The sequence below is a fragment of the Dipodomys spectabilis genome, unplaced genomic scaffold (genome assembly GCF_019054845.1).
Source record: "Dipodomys spectabilis isolate Male_0828 unplaced genomic scaffold, ASM1905484v1 ptg000178l, whole genome shotgun sequence".
Lineage (NCBI taxonomy): Eukaryota > Metazoa > Chordata > Mammalia > Rodentia > Heteromyidae > Dipodomys > Dipodomys spectabilis.
In genome coordinates, this window is record NW_024870855.1 from 3,325,178 (window position 1) to 3,340,421 (window position 15,244).

The following is a 15,244-nucleotide window of genomic DNA, read 5'->3' on the forward strand; positions in this document are numbered from 1 at the left end:
ACAAGGAAAGTACTTACTATGGTGGAGCTGAATTGATTGTGCCATACTCCTCCTTCCATTTTTTATTCCACACCACCCTGGGAGGTGGATGGTTGTTATATTACCTTTTGGAAATTAAAAAGGATTAAGTCTATAATGTTATAACATGAAAAGAAAAGGTACATCAAATCATTTGTCAAAGGCCTGGATTCTACCTGCAGCCCTCACACAGTGGTCACTTCGTCAGGCCAGGCAGGAGGAGGCAGGCATTATGTCATCAAGATAGAGTGCAGGATCAGCACCATGGTTGGCAGGACCAGTAGCATGGTCCTGGTGATGGCAGTGGACACCATGTTGCCTCAGTGCTTCTGTTGGGTGGCTTTGGAGCAGGAAGCCTTGGACTCCATTTCCCATAAAAAAGCCCCCCCATGGCTCCAAGTTGGGCTGAATGCATACACCTCCGTGGCCCTACATGCGTGAACAATGCCAGTGAATATAATTCACCATCATCAGAGCTTTGGGCAATGACTATGACATCTTGAGCAAGGGAGATGGTGCATATGGGAAAAGATAGCATACAGGGAAGGGAGAACCCAGAATCTAGAGGCAGAAGGATGCCAAGGGTCTCCCTCCCCTGCCCAAATTGCCCACGGTGGAAACACTCGTCCACTTCCCTGTTCCTTGAAAAGTGAAGGCCTCCCATCTCCACATTTCTCCACATCACCAAATCCAGGTCCAGGCTCCAGCCCTCTCCACCTACTCTCCCCATGCTCCATGGCACCAGAATGATCTCAGCCCTAGGATCTCAGTTGCGTTCATTCCCCTCCATTAGCATGATCGCCGTGTGTACTTTCCACTTCTGCCTCGGTGAACATGGTGCAGAAATCACTGGCTCTCCATGCCCTCGCTCCTCATTCCATCAGCCCATTGAATGATTGCAGAGAATGGCCTCAAATCCTCTTGGACCCCAAGCTGCCACATGTTCCCACTCTCCAGAAGAGTGGAGAGCTGAGGATACAGGACACTGAACAAACAGCCCATTCTTTTCAGCTTCCCACCTTTCACCCATCCTCTCATTAGCACACAAACATTGTGGCAGGCAGAGCTGAATTCAGCATCTCGCTCTAATGCATGCATGTGAGGACCCATATGGATGCACATTGATGCGTGCTACTGTGTCTGTGTGGATGAATGTATGTCCATATGGTGTCCATGAATGTATGTGAGGTCATGCATATACCTCTCTCAATAGGTGTGTTGAACATTGGAGTCTCATGGGTAGGCTTCCAAATAGAGAAGACCTCGTCTGTGTCTACACTTGTGAAATTCTAACCCCATGTGAAGCTCTAATCTTGCATTTCCTTTTTGTTTCTTTTGTTCATTGTTGGCTTGCATGGATTTGAGACAGAATCTCTTGCCTAGGTCAGACTAGCCTTGAACTTGGTATCCTCCTCCCAGAAGCTCCCACTGCAGGAATAAGAGGTCTAGACAAGGACAACTGGTTGGCAGTTTATTCTGTCTAGACACAATGTACAGGGGCTGAATGTCTACAAGAGTGCAGTGAAAATGATGGACACCAGCTCTAGGGTTCCCAAGCCTTGGATGGACACAGAGTCCTTTCAGTGTATGACATCCTCAAGCAGGTGCTGGATGGAAGCCCTAGGAGTGAGTGGGTGACTGGAGGAGGCAGGCAAGCACAGGCACTTGTACATGGGGAGACAATTAAACTGGAAGGAGGGATCGGATGTGAACCCAGTGTGTCCTCATAACCACAACATTAACTGGACAGAGGACAGAGGTTGGAGTGTGTCTAGTTTTTCTCCTGACCTGCCACGGGGCCCAGCCAGCACTCAGGGGCCATTTGCAGAGGTCTGGTCTGAGGCTGAGGCTCAGAAAAGGGGACCTCCATTGGTGCTGTCATCTCCGGAGATGATGTCAAAAGGGCCAGGTTACCAGCACCCACATTGCTGTGCAGCTGAGCCAGCTCAGTTGTATGGAAAGCTGAGGGGCAGCAGGCTGTTTTCCTGCTGTTGCCTGCTATTCCGCAGAACAACTCCACAGAGAGAGTTTGATTATAGTTCGCAGGCGCTGGGTAATCCCCTGTCCGGGTCACCTGAGCAGAACTCCACCATGCATCCCACAGGTGAATCAAGGAGGAGGGAGGGTGAGTCCTCTCACCTACTACCTTCTGGCAGCCTCAGATCCCATATGTGGGTACATTCATGAGTGTGTGTGTGTGTGCACGCATGCCAGCCCAGCCCAGGCTATTTTCATGGTATGACCCCAATCCTTTTCCCAGTGTGCTGCTGTTTCCATGTTTGAACTGTGTCTCATTTCTTCACCCCAGTTTGGGTGGGTTTTAGCTCCAACTGATCCTGATCCCTGCAAGGCAGGATACCTGCAGGGAGGCAAAGCGGAGAAGCTAGTAGACTACTTAGTGCCTGCCCTGCTCTTCGGAGCTGCCTTGTTTATCCCAGTATTTCTGGGGGACATACCACACTTTCATGACTGCCCATCCGTATTGAACCTGCTTTTCAATAGGTAAGCGCCACCTCTGATCCTTGGGACAGGCCCACTGGCTAGGCCTTGGCATGTGCTGCACCAGTGCGGATCTGCTTGGATCCTGGCTACTGGCATGCTAGGACTAACATCCTCACTGCCTGAGGCTGGAGTGGTGGGATGGGCCCTGAACAGGCCTGTCCACATCATGACCTTACACCCCAGGGAGCACAGGGCTGTGGGTGGGCTGGGAGAAGCCCCTTCTCTCATTGAGGCCTCCTATGAATAAGACCTCAAGAAAAGCATTTTCCAAATTGACAGTGGTGGTTGATATCCCATATGGGTGTCCTGACCTATGTGAACCTCACTAGGAAGCACAAGGGAAACCCTGACAGACCCTGTGCTAATTCCAGTGTGTGGGAGGAAGGTACTGGGCTCATCACCTTGTATGGGGATGCATTTCTAGACACTTGGAACCACTCAGTGAAAAGAACAGGGAAATCGTTGTTATCCTGAGTTCCATCCTGTGCCCAGAGAAACCACTGGGACTGTAGACTTCACATGTAGACACAGTGCATGTGACATTCTCATGTTGACCCCTAGGTACAGCCATTTCCTTGATTATGAGGAGAAGGCAGGTGTGCAGGAGCACCTGCAGCAGTGAGTGTGTCTGGGGGAGGAGGGAAGGCATGTGTCATCATGGTGGGTGCAGTGGAGAGCTGGCCTTGGAGAGGCCTGGGCAAAGGGAAATAGCAGCCACTCCTAAAGGAATGCTCAAGTCCAGGTAGAAATGTGTCCACGCAGGGAGTTAGTTTGGCTTGTTCTGTACTTGAGAGTGTGGGAGAAGCCTCTGGCACTGTGACCAGCCAGTCCCATGTGCCTGCCCTGGGAAACCTCAGGACCACACAGAGCAGCGAGGCCTACACTGTGCCGTCATGGACAATCCTCTAGGATTCTGTGAGTGCATAAGGGCCAGGGTGTGCTGTTTTGGTTGAGAGTCAGGCAAAGACCAGTCACACATGGCTCTAGGACATTGAGGCCTCTAGAGGCTACATGAGTGAGGACATTCTGGGTTCTGGGGACAAGGCACCCCAGGGCTGACAGTTTGAGGAGCATGCCCAGGGATACCAGGAGCTGGGTGTGGGTGGGGGGTTTTACCTGTGATGTAGGTGGAGTAGCAACCCTTGTGTAGACAAGGTCTTTAGTGCAGCCAGGTGACCAGGCCTGCCATGGGCTATGGAATGGAGCAGGCCCAGGAGCCCAGCTCCCACACCTGTGCTTGAGGGGGGTCTGAGAGGAGGAGAGGCCCAACCTCTAACTCTGCTGCTTCTCCCACTACATCTAGAGCTTTCATTCATATTGGGCTCATGGATGAGGGAGTACCCAGAGGATTTCACTGAAGCACTGGACATATCTGCCTGCAACACATGGTAACATATCTAAACTGCAATGTGCCTGGCTCTGTGGAGGAGCAGCAGGCCCACACATGCATCCCAAGCAGCCAGAGCTGGAGGGTGAGTAGCATGGGCTGGCAAAGGACAGAACAGGTGGGGGATTCCAAGCTTTCTCCACCTGAAGGCAGCTCCCAGCCTACCATGGTGCCCTCATCAGGACAGTCCAGGAGCCTGGATGGCTTGGCATGAAACCTGTCCTTGCTAGGCTTCCTGGGGTTGAGTCCAGGGACCAGGGCTTCTCAGCAGGCAGGGGTCTCGTGGCCTTAGGAATGACTGAGGGGAGGGCAGTGCTGTAGGAGATCGTTGCTTGCAGCTGTTCCACCAGCTGCAAGGCTTGATGAGAAAACCAGTGTACAAGAGTCACCTGAACCACTGGATCCAACACTCCGCATAGAAGCAGGGCTACCATGACAGAGCTGGAACTAGCTGCAGCCTCAGAGGCCCCCTCAGCTCCAGGAGCTGCAGTGGAGCTCCAGCGAGAACCCAAGGCAGACGGATGTTCTGACTCACCTGCACCATCTTTGACTGAAGAGATGAAGCCACCTGCAGGGAAGCCAATGGCCCACAGCCTTCCACCATCAACAGCATCAAGAATGGATCTTGACCTGCAATATGCAGATCCTCTCTCAGGTGAAAAAACAGTGGCTGCTCCCCCATTGCCAGCGGCACTGAGCCCAGTTGCTCCAATAGCTTTAGAGCCAGCAATTGATGTGCCAGTGCATGCAAGAGAAGACAGGATGTCAGTGCCCACTCCAGAACCCCAATGGCCTAAAGACCAGACTGACCCAGTTCTACCACACATCTAAGAAGGAGAAGCATCTGCAGTTCAACCAGAGGCCCCAAAGCCCACTGCAGGGAACAGCTCAGGGCCAGAGCTAGAGGCTGCAGGAGAGGAAAGATGGGAGTCTGCTCTCCTTGCACCTGGGGAGCAAGTGGAGTCTTGCCCGCTTGCTGAAGAGGCTGACTGCCTTGAGCCTGTTGCTGAGCAGCCAGAGCCACCCGCACAGGAACCTCTGCCACCCAACCGGGATGTAGCACCCATCCCATCTGCACAACTGGACACTGATGCAGGCTTAGGAGGGGACTCTCATCCAATTAATGACTTGGATGAAGACCATGAGCTGCCAGTGGCTGAAGACACCAATGGTGCTCTGCCCTGTGCTGCCGAGCCAGAGCCTGCACACCTGCCATCTAGCAAGGCAGACAAGCCAGCTGTTATGCACCCAGATCCCTGGGACTGTTGTGACATGGGAGATTTGCAGATTTCCTCCAGGGAGCCAGCCTTGATTTCGATGATGGAGTCAGACCATGATGAGGACACAGCTCACGTACTAGAGCGGTTGCCCGACCTGAAGGTGAAGCAGTTGTCCCTCATGGCGGTGGTGAGTAGCTTGGCAGGGCTGGGCATGCGGGCTTTCCTTTGCACCTCTTCTGCCACACCTGCCTCAGGGCAGAGTCACACTGACCCTTTGTTTCCTCTCTGCAGAAACTGTTCAAAGGGCTGATCCCTGAGCAATGCTTGACTTACCTATATGCTCAACCTGACCACGAGGAGGGTCTGGAGCACCTGGCACCCACTGTGCTGGCCATCCTGGAGCACTGTGAAAAATTGCACACCTGTGTGATCAGCACATGCCTCGGGGACCACAGCACAGAGGCAGCAGAGAGGGCCCAGGTGTTGGAGCACTGGATAGACGTAGCTTTGGTATGCGCAGGAGGCGGCCCCATACCCTTCTGCTCTTTCCCACACTCACCAGGTGCTGCCTGCCCACTCACAGCCACTGCCTGAACCCTCAAGCCCTCCTTGTGCTCTGCCCTGGCTTGCACTGTGTGCACTCCTGCTCTGCTTCCACTGCCATTCCACCCTCTCCCCTATGCTCTCCGCATTCAGCCCAGGAACAAAGGCTCAGCCCCAGGGCCAAAGCAGGACCACAAGGAGCTCCCTCCACAGCTCCTCATCCCTTCCTCACCCGTAGGAGTGCCACCTTGTAAGGAACATCTGCACCCTCATTCCCATCATGTGTACTCTGCAGAGCAGCCAGCTCCAAGGCCGGAAGAAGACGTGGGGGTTGGTTGGTTGGCAGGTGGGTGCACCTTTCTCCTGGGCAACCCTTGCTTCCTCAGGAGGCAAGCTTGGGTGCCTGAGGAGGTTGGAGGAAGTGATAGGATTAGGGATGTCCACTTTCCTGTCAAGCTTCCTCCTGAGTGTGGCCTGTGATGAGGCTGCCTCTCTACAACCTGCCTGCCTGGCACCGCCAAGCCAGGCCCTGGCTTGGTTTCTGTGTGGCCTTCCCATCCCAGGAGGGAAGCCTTGCCAGTCAGGTGGGTCAGCGGGTTCCTCCAGACTAGGCAGCCACAGAAACATCTTTTAGGGCACTCAAATGTCCACATCCACCCTGGAGACAGGCCCTGCCAGGCTCTCTAGCCTGCCCAGGGCTACAGTGCTGATGGTCACAAGGAGCCTGAGATCTAAAGGCCCAAGCCAAAGCTGTCACACCCCATGGAAAGAAGGGACTCTGGAAGATTGAATGGTTAGAGAATGAAAGCTTTTTACTCCCATGCTCAATGCTGCCACAGGCAAGAGCCCAAACACATGAGCTTCAGGCAGAAACTCAAGAGAGGCCTCAGGAAGCCTCAGCAACTGGTGAGTAGTGTGCGAGCCTGAGACCAGGGGCTTCCTAGAAGGAGGAGTTGAGGGGCTTCCCCCAACACAACCGACCAGTTGGCCCACTCCCTTATTGCCCCAGATGGCATGTTGCAGGAATGCATTGCAGCCACCACAGTAAGGAATGCAAGAGCACAGGAACAGGTGAAGGGCAGGGCCACAGACCTTGCATGGGTGTCAAGTGTCAGCCCTGGAGGGGACCAGGCCAGATGGATTTCCCCACTCAGGCCTGTGTCTTTGGTATGGGGTAGAGGGTGGATCATTGAGGAGTGAACCTGTCTTCTCCAAGTTCTGCTAGGCACATGGCTTCACGGGGCTGGGTTAAGTCTGGGTTTCTTGGGAGAAGCTTAAGAAGACCCTTCTGATCTTTTTCCACCCAATGCCACAGGAGTATCCCGAGGGCACAGTCCCTTACCTGGGCACCATCCTCACTCACCTGGCCTCACTGCACAAAGACAAACATTCAAAAGATGTGAGTGAACAGGGGCCCAGCCCTGGGAAAGCAGAGTGGGGACAAAGAGCCTCATGCTGCCCCTTGACCTCCAGCAAGAGCCCGTGTCCTCCCCAGCCCCAGAGTCCCACAGCAATGCTACTTCTGATGCCCTATGCCCCCAGACCTCAGTGCTGCTGATGACATTTGGCCATGTCTCAGAGGGAGGTCAGTGAGGGTGGCAGTGTGACAGCAGGTGCTCAAGCTGACATAGCATGTGGGAATAGCATGGCCTTGTCACTGGAAGCCTCAAGTCTCTGCCATGTGCACAGAGAGTTGAGCAGTGAGCTCCCTGTCCTCAGGACCTAGGCCTCCCTGCCCTAGACTGAGAGCAATCCTAATCCAGCTGTGCAGTCAGCCTGCCCTCTGCTGGACAGACTTGGTGGGGCACCAAGTGGTAAGGCAGCCTTAGGGTTCAAGCAGCATTTTCTTAGCACATTGATTCTTTGCCTGGATATGAATATGAAAAGACGATGAGAGGTGAGAAAATGGCACCTTCCACTGCAGGTGGCCGGCTGTGCAGGTCCCTTGTCTCTGTAGATGGCCACATTGGGTCCAGATGATGGGAGATGGGGCCCTAAGCCAGGGATCTAGGATAGCTTCCTGGGGGTGGACACCTGATCTCAGTAGAGACATGAGCAGAGTGTGTGAGAGAGAGACCCAAAGTCAGCTGCCTGGCCTACCCTGCACTCCTCCATCACCCTTCTGTCCTCTCTCTCAACCAGGAATACAAACTGATTGCACTCATGAAGAAACTGCAGCGCACATGTGAGGAGCTCCACGTGGTTCCTGACATGAACTTCGTATCTTGGTTTAACAATATGAACAACCTAGGTGAATTGGAAAGGTGAGCTGGGGTAGGCAGTGGGGGCAACAAACATGGGGATCCCCAGTGCCAGCCCCTGAGAGCTTGTACCCTGAGTCAGGCTCCCCCTGAGACCTGCTGAAGGCAGGGTGCTTGGGCTTCTGAGTCCCCAGGGCCCCTGGGAGGGAACCCCCAGGGTGGAGCCTGCTGTCCAACCAGCTACTTCTTGTCTTAGCTCCAAGCTCTCCAGGGAGCTGGAGCCTCCCCGCAGGGCAGGCTTCCTGAGCTGGAACAACAAGAGGAGCCCTCCCCTGAGGAAGTCCTCCAGAAAGTAAGTACATAGGCTTGCAGGGCCAGGGACTCCCCAGGGACTGGGTGGTGGGACAGGCAGCCCAATGAGCTGGGGCTGCCCTCCCACCTCCTGCCACACAGCCCCTTGTGTCTGGCTGGTGTGGCCTGAGCTCTGCCCACCTTACTTTCTTCATTGGGGTCCCATGGTGGACCTCACTCAGAAGATTGGGCAAATGGCTACTTGGATGTGAGCAGAATAAGGAAGGCCGCCTCAGGCCTAGGGGCAGTGGGTGTGGACAGCCCTGTGTGCTCAGAGAAGCCCTGGAATTAAGGCAGTCCCTCCATTCAGTTCCCAGGCGTCAAGCAGAGAGCTCAGCAGCAATAGCAGCTCCCAGTTGGAGACCTGTGAGCAGCTCAGCAGTGGGAGTGGCAGCCACACACCCAGCTTGTACTGGGGCTGCTCACCCAAGCCTTGTGCACACTGCAACCCATTATATCAGTCTGCCCCAAACATCTGCGGGGCAAACATGATGACAGAAGATGAGGGCATCTTGCCGTACCTGAGCTCCCAGACCTCCAGCAGAACTGGGCATCGGGCCCTATCCTAGGCTGCCCTTTCTTCAACTGAGATGTCTGCACTCCAACCATCGAAAATCACATTGTCCAGTGCATCGTGGGAAATGCATTGCGCAATGGGCAGAGTTTCAAATGTCATGGATTTCCCGTTGGGGAGGGTGGGCAGGTGATTTAGGTTAAAATATTAAGTTGAAACACTAATAGTCTCAAATTTTCTGCAAAAACATGGTTTTTGTAGGTGCATTTCTTTGCCTTAGTTAATGGCATAGTCTTCCACATATCCTACTTGAAGATGAAATCTTTTCAGGCTTGGAGGTCATATTTTGCAGAATGAGGAAGAGCAGGTCCTGCTTGGGGTTGGTTTGGAAGTGTTCTCATGGACCATTCCACAAGCCTTGAAATCTGAGTGTTGAAAAGACTCATTTGCAACAGCCATTGCAGAACTAGGAAAAGCTGACATTTTGTGAGCAATTTACTTTTACTATTTAAAATACATTATTTCATTCAACATTTGGAACTATCCTGGGAGACTATTAATCTGAGTATTCTAGTTTATAGAATGAGTAGGGATTAGCAGAGAGCCAGTGGTTCACACTCGTAATCCTATGAAGATTACTGATTACTCCTAATAGGAGACTGAGATCTCAAGATCACAATTTATGCTCAGACCAGACAGGAAAGTCTATTGGACTCTTATCTTTGGCTGTGGCTCAAGTGGTAGAGCACCAGCCTTGAGTGAAAAAGCTAAGCAAGGCCCTGAGTAGAAGCTCCGAATTCCAGAATCTTCCCCCAAAGGGAAAGATTAAGGATGGTGATGTTATAGAATTTTAAAGATTGCATCAAGATCTGGCTATTGGTGGCTCATGCTTGTAATCATAACTACTTGAGAGGCTGAGAATGAGAGGATTATGCACCAATTCCAGCACTGGCAAGAAAGCTTGTGAGACCCCTTTAAACCTATGCCTGTCATCCCATGCTATATGGGAGGCTGAGATTGGATGGGTCTTGGTACCTGACCAGCCTGGGACAAGCAAATCCCTGAGAACCCCATCTCCATGGAGGGAAGTGGGATGCAGTGATGCATGCTTGTGATCCCAGTCATGATGGTAGATCACACTTCTACCCTAAAAGTGAGTATGGGTAGGAAGCAAGACCCCATAGTGAAAATAGCTAGTGAAAACCAGGTTGGACAGGCTCAGCAAGACTCTGAAGTTCAACCCAGAGGGAGAGGGAGAAGGAGAGGGACAGGGAGAGGGAGAGGGGGAGGGGGGAGAGAGATTGCACCAGGCATATGGCTAGTCCAATGCCAGAGGCAGGATTAGGATAATAAATTCTAACTCCAGAGTCCAGTTTCCTATTCTTTGTGAAATGAGAACTAAGGACAAGAGGCAGTATAAAAATGAGAATTTTATCAATGCCTAAAGACATATATGGTCATTCTCATTTTGCTAATGATTTGGTAGCAATAATATCTGTGTTAAATAACCTTTAGCAATAATTTAGATAATCTTGCTGATAGCCGAGAACAAATCACTTACATGTGAGTTTTTTTATGCAAGTGGGAGGGGTACTGAAAAACTATATTCAACAACCTTCACTAAATCTGGAATATTTAAGACTAAATATTCTAATTACATTCTCTGATGCTACACTCAAAATATTAAAAAAGGAAGTATCTTAAGTGAAACTCATCTATTCCTGCATACTGGATTTATGAAAATTTGCATACCAGAATAGCTTTTGGGAATAGCTTAAAACAACACAAAGCTAAAAAAGTACCAGTGGGTTCCTTAAACATTTTCCCAACCTTTGAGCAATCCATTGCATCAGCCTTGAAAGCAAATTCTAATAAGAAAAGCTGAAATTCATCTTTTGCTTAAGAGATCAATCAATGTGCACTCAACAGAGAAAGGAAGTTGGGAGATGAGGCCTGCCCAGAACAGTTGCCTCCTCAAGACAAATGCCATTCAGCTGTGTACAGTAGCTGTTCTATTCTGAGAGCAAAGGGGACAACTCAGTCATGCAGAATGTTTAAGGTAGGCAGACAGGCAAGCCACCATCCACGCATATAGTCTTTTTTTTTTTTTTGTAAATGCTTTTGGGTTTTTATGAATCACATAGCATTGCACAAGAAGTACCTCAAGCTGGGGCTGGGAAGATGGATCAGTGGTAGAGTGCTTGCCTTGCATGCCTGAGGCCCTGGGTTCGATTCCTCAGCACCACATAAGCAAAAAGAAAAATGCCGGAGGTGGTGGTGTGGCTCAAGTGGTAGAGCGCTAGCCTTGAGCTGAAGAGCTGAGGGACAGCTACCAGGCCCAGAGTTCAGGCCCCACGACTGGACCCCCCCCCCCAAAAAAAAAAGAAGTACCTCAAGCTCTGGATAAATTTGTGGTTTTCATGGGGGAGATGGTTGCATTGGCTTATTTGCCAAGTGCCACTGGAATGACAGACACTCAAACAGGAAGTGAGGAGACTGAAAGGAAAGGTGATATGTCCAGAAAGGCTCGTGGCCAAAGTGTTATGGACAGGGTTTTCAATTTTCAAAGAAAATCTGTGCCCATTATTTCTGTTACAAAGGATAGAAGTAAAACAAACACAATTCATATACAGAGCTTTGGTGCTCTTGAGTATATATGTTTTCACTTGGCAAGTGATATCCAGACAGACTTCTGTTCAGAGCTGTTTAACATTTCATTCTATGGGTGCACTGAGAATGATTATATCAGTGTGGGAGACCAATGTAACCAAAGTATGGAATCATACTGAAAAACCAAAGAGTTAAAGCCATAAGGGACAGGCTGGCCTAGGACTGGAAAGGAATGAGTGTTAGCCAGTGCTTGGAAACATTTGTAGATGGGGGTAACTTTTAAAGTTTTAGAAATTAATAAAATAACTGACAGGAAATATTGGCCTAAAATGTGCAATGGGAATTTAGAAATTGCTACAGTATTTCAAGAAGACAATTTTGTGATATGTACCAACATATCCAACACATCCACTTTTTGATTCAACAATATCATTCCAGAGGGCTTTCTTCTTGTTGTTGCTGTTTTTGCCAGGGGGCTTGAACTCAGGGCTTGGGCACTGTCTCTGAACTTTTTTTTTTTTTGTCAGTTGTGGGGCTTGAACTCTGGGCCTGGGCGCTGTCCCTCAGCTCTTCAGCTCAAGGCGAGCGCTCTACCACTTGAGCTACAGCACCACTTCCTGTTTTCTGGTGGTTTATTGGAGATAGGAGTCTCACGGTCTCTCCTGCCCGGGCTGGCTTTGAACCGCAATCCTCAGATCTCAGCCTCCTGAGTAGCTAGGATTACAGGCGTGAGCCACCAGCACCTAGCTCTCTGAACTTTTTTGATCAAGCTAGCACCCTACCACTAGAGTCACAGTGCCATTTCCAGCCTTTTCTGTTTATGTGGTATGGAGGAATCGAACTCATGGCTTCCTGTATGCTAGGCAAACACTCTACCACTAAGCCACCTTCCCTGCCCCAAAGGTTTTCTTTCTTTTGTTGTTCTTGTTTTCGCTGGTGTGGGGCTTGAGCTCTGCACCTGGGTGCTCTCCCTGAGCTCTTCTGCTCCAGGCTATCACTGTACCATTTGAGCCACAGCACCCCTTCCAGTTTTCTGGTAGTTAATTGGAGATAGGATTCTCACAGACTGTCCTGCCCAGGCTGGCTTTGAACCATGATCCTCAAATCTCAGCCTCCTGAGTAGCAAGGATTACAAGTGTGAGCCACCGGTGCCCAGCACTGAAGGTTTTTTAAAATAACATTTTAATGTTTTGGCACTGGATATTGAACCTGGTGCCTCTCATGCTATACAAGTTCTCTATCACTGAGCTAAAGCCCAAACCAATTTAGGATATTTTTTGAAAAAATAGGGAATATGAAACAAAATAATAGAAAAATGTTTAAGCTGTATATGCAAAGATGTTCATTGGATCATTACTGATAATAAAGAAGAAAATGTTAACTAATTGATGATATAAAATTCTGTGGAGTAATTAATTCAGATTTAAAGTCATTTATTAACTCTGAAATAGCTTTCATATATGTCACTGAAAGCAGAGGCCAAGGAGCAGTATAATCAGAGATCTTTCGCCTTTATATTCATCTATACCTAACATTTCTGTCAGCTTTCTGTGGTTCTCACTATGTACCTGAGATGAGTGAGTTAAAGTGAGAGCAGGTTTATTTTGGCTCATGGGTGCAGAGGCTTCTGTCCATGGTGCTTGGCTTTTACTGTTTCAGGGATTGTAGAATGGTGTGTGGAGTAGAGGAACAAAGCTGTTTACCTTATGGCAGCTGAGGACAAGAGAGGATTGAGAGAGAGAGAGAAACAGAGAGAGACAGAAACAGAGACAGAGAAACAGACAGAGGGCAGACAGAGAGACACAGAGAGAGGCACACACATAGACAGCTTGGGGTCCCTCAGGGCTTGCCCCCAATTACCTAACTTCCTTCCATAAGGCCACACCTCTCAGAAGCTCTCAATAGCAGCACAGACTCATGACCAAGCCTTCAGAACACCCCATCCCATCCCACTGATTCTTACAAAACTGTCACCACAGTGGTGGTTTGTTTTACTCAAAAAGTAAGGTGGCTGGGCACCCATGGATCATACCTGTAATCCTAGGTACTCAAGAGCCCAAGATCTGAGGATTGTGGTTGGAAGCCAGCCTGGGCAGCACAGTCAGTGAGACTCTTATCTCTAATAGTCCACCCAAAAATCCCTCTGAGGAAGTGGCGCTGTGGCTCAAGCGGTAGAGCACTTGCCTTGCGCTGAAGAGTGCAGGGACAGCACCAAGGCCCAGAGTTCAAGCCCCATGACCGACAAAAACAAAAACAACCCCCCCCCAAAAAACCCAAAAAACCCTCTGAAAGTGGAGCTGTGACTCAAGTGGTAGAATGCTAGTTTTGAGCACAAAACCTGAGGGACAGTGCCCAGGCCCTACACACACAAATAAGGTGGTCAGCCTTATTCAAAGGAAGTTTCGGTAAATAAATACATGCAATTCCCTTGTTCACTCCTGTAGAATGTACTAAAATACAGCAGGGGTCAGGTCTTGTTGAAGCACAGTCCCTGCTCCTAAATGACACTAAGTATGTACCTAGTAATATCAAATTAGTTCACGTTCAGCATCTGTACGTCTGCAATCACTTATATCACTTGCCAATTCTGCTTCACTCCTATGACAGCAAAGATTCTTTCCCCAGGTCCAGTTTAGTGATGTGACAGTCTTTGTCTGGAAGACCTCTGCGGTCTCCATGAGACTGGGTGGATTTCTGTATGACACTATTGCAACATGAGGGTCACTGGCTTGGAGCTGAGAAATCTGACTTCACTTCCATTCTGCCACTTGATAATGCCATCGTTGGGTTCTGTTTCATTTATAAAATGGGTATAATGAAACATCTTTCCTTGGGTTGCTGTGGAATTGAACTTCAATAAAAGAAACCCTTTCTTTACTTCATTTTTGTGTCTTCAGATGTAAAATTTTGGACAAGGAATGTTAGTGTCTACAGTGGTTCATTATTGTTTATTAAAAAGCCACGAAGTCACAACATGCTGCCTGCCTGTATGCTGAAATCCTTTTCCTTTATACTTAGTCTCTTTGGAATAAACTACAGAATTATCGTTCCTAAATATTACAAAACTTTCCTAATTTCCATAAATGAATATGCCAATGGAAGAGATTCTTACCTTAATTATGAGTATTTAAGATAATGTAACTATGCTATTCATGTAACCTACCTCTTTTTTTTCCTTTTTTTTTTTGTGGTCCGTTCGTGGGGCCCGAACTCTGGGCCTGGGCGCTGTCCCTCAGCTCTTCAGCTCAAGGCTAACACTTGAGCCACAGCTCCACTTCCAGTTTTTTGCTTATGTGGTGCTGAGGAATCGAACCCAGGGCCTCATGCATGCAAGGCAAGCGCTCTACCACTGAGCCACCTTCCCAGCCCCCCCACCTACCTCTTTCTTATATTCAAATCCATAGTGTATTTTTCTAAAAGTAGGCTTTCCTTCTTTGTGTGTGTGTGTGTGTGTGTGTGTGTGTGTGTGTGTGTGTGTGTGTGTGCGCTCAAGGATATAAAATGCTATTTATGCATTCTGCCTTCAGGCAAAAATAAAAAAACCAACCTAGTGATTTTTCCTTACTCTTGACTCACTCATGCCCCAAATTCTAGGCTTAGAAGAAATAACTACAGGATAGAGACCTTTGGAAAGCAACCCCAAGTGGATGCAAATGACCTAGGTCACACTACCTCCCTCTGACTTGACAAAACCGAGGACTAAGAGATTTCTTTGAGGGTCACCAATAAACAAGGACAGGGGAATGAATCCATAATTGGCACTGAAATTGGACGGGCAGTGAACTCAGTGGATGCTGCCTTAGGTTGAAGAGATTCAGAAAATGAAGAGAAGTCATCATGAAATAGTTAGCAGGGCCAGTCAAGGATGAATTTGAAAGTGCTATCATTAACCTCACAG

At 49.4% G+C, this 15,244-nt stretch overlaps 1 protein-coding gene across 4 annotated transcripts; it reads left to right on the forward strand.

The window, feature by feature from the left end:
• The first annotated feature begins 43 nt into the window (after positions 1-43).
• LOC122120755 (ral guanine nucleotide dissociation stimulator-like) lies at positions 44-14,319 on the forward strand. Of its 4 annotated transcripts, none has more exons than XM_042694999.1 (7): positions 44-5,314; positions 5,419-5,637; positions 5,909-6,016; positions 6,986-7,069; positions 7,813-7,934; positions 8,128-8,223; positions 13,972-14,319. In XM_042694999.1, the coding sequence occupies exons 1-7, from the start codon at positions 5,150-5,152 to the stop codon at positions 13,988-13,990; spliced, it is 813 nt and encodes a 270-aa protein (XP_042550933.1). In that variant the 5' UTR covers positions 44-5,149; the 3' UTR covers positions 13,991-14,319. The 4 variants fall into 4 exon arrangements, with proteins under 4 accessions (XP_042550933.1, XP_042550930.1, XP_042550931.1 ...); XM_042694996.1 differs by lacking the exon at positions 13,972-14,319 and adding an exon at positions 8,533-8,960; XM_042694997.1 differs by lacking the exons at positions 5,909-6,016; positions 13,972-14,319 and adding an exon at positions 8,533-8,960.
• Positions 14,320-15,244: the final 925 nt, after the last annotated feature.

Coding starts and splice junctions, on each gene's coding strand:
- LOC122120755 (XM_042694996.1), top strand. CDS start 5,150: ATGCACCCAGATCCCTGGGACTGTTGTGACATGGGAGATTTGCAGATT. Junction 7,935..8,127: donor AACCTAGGTGAATTGGAAAG/GTGAGCTGGGGT, acceptor TTCTTGTCTTAG/CTCCAAGCTCTCCAGGGAGC. Junction 8,224..8,532: donor CTGAGGAAGTCCTCCAGAAA/GTAAGTACATAG, acceptor CCCTCCATTCAG/TTCCCAGGCGTCAAGCAGAG.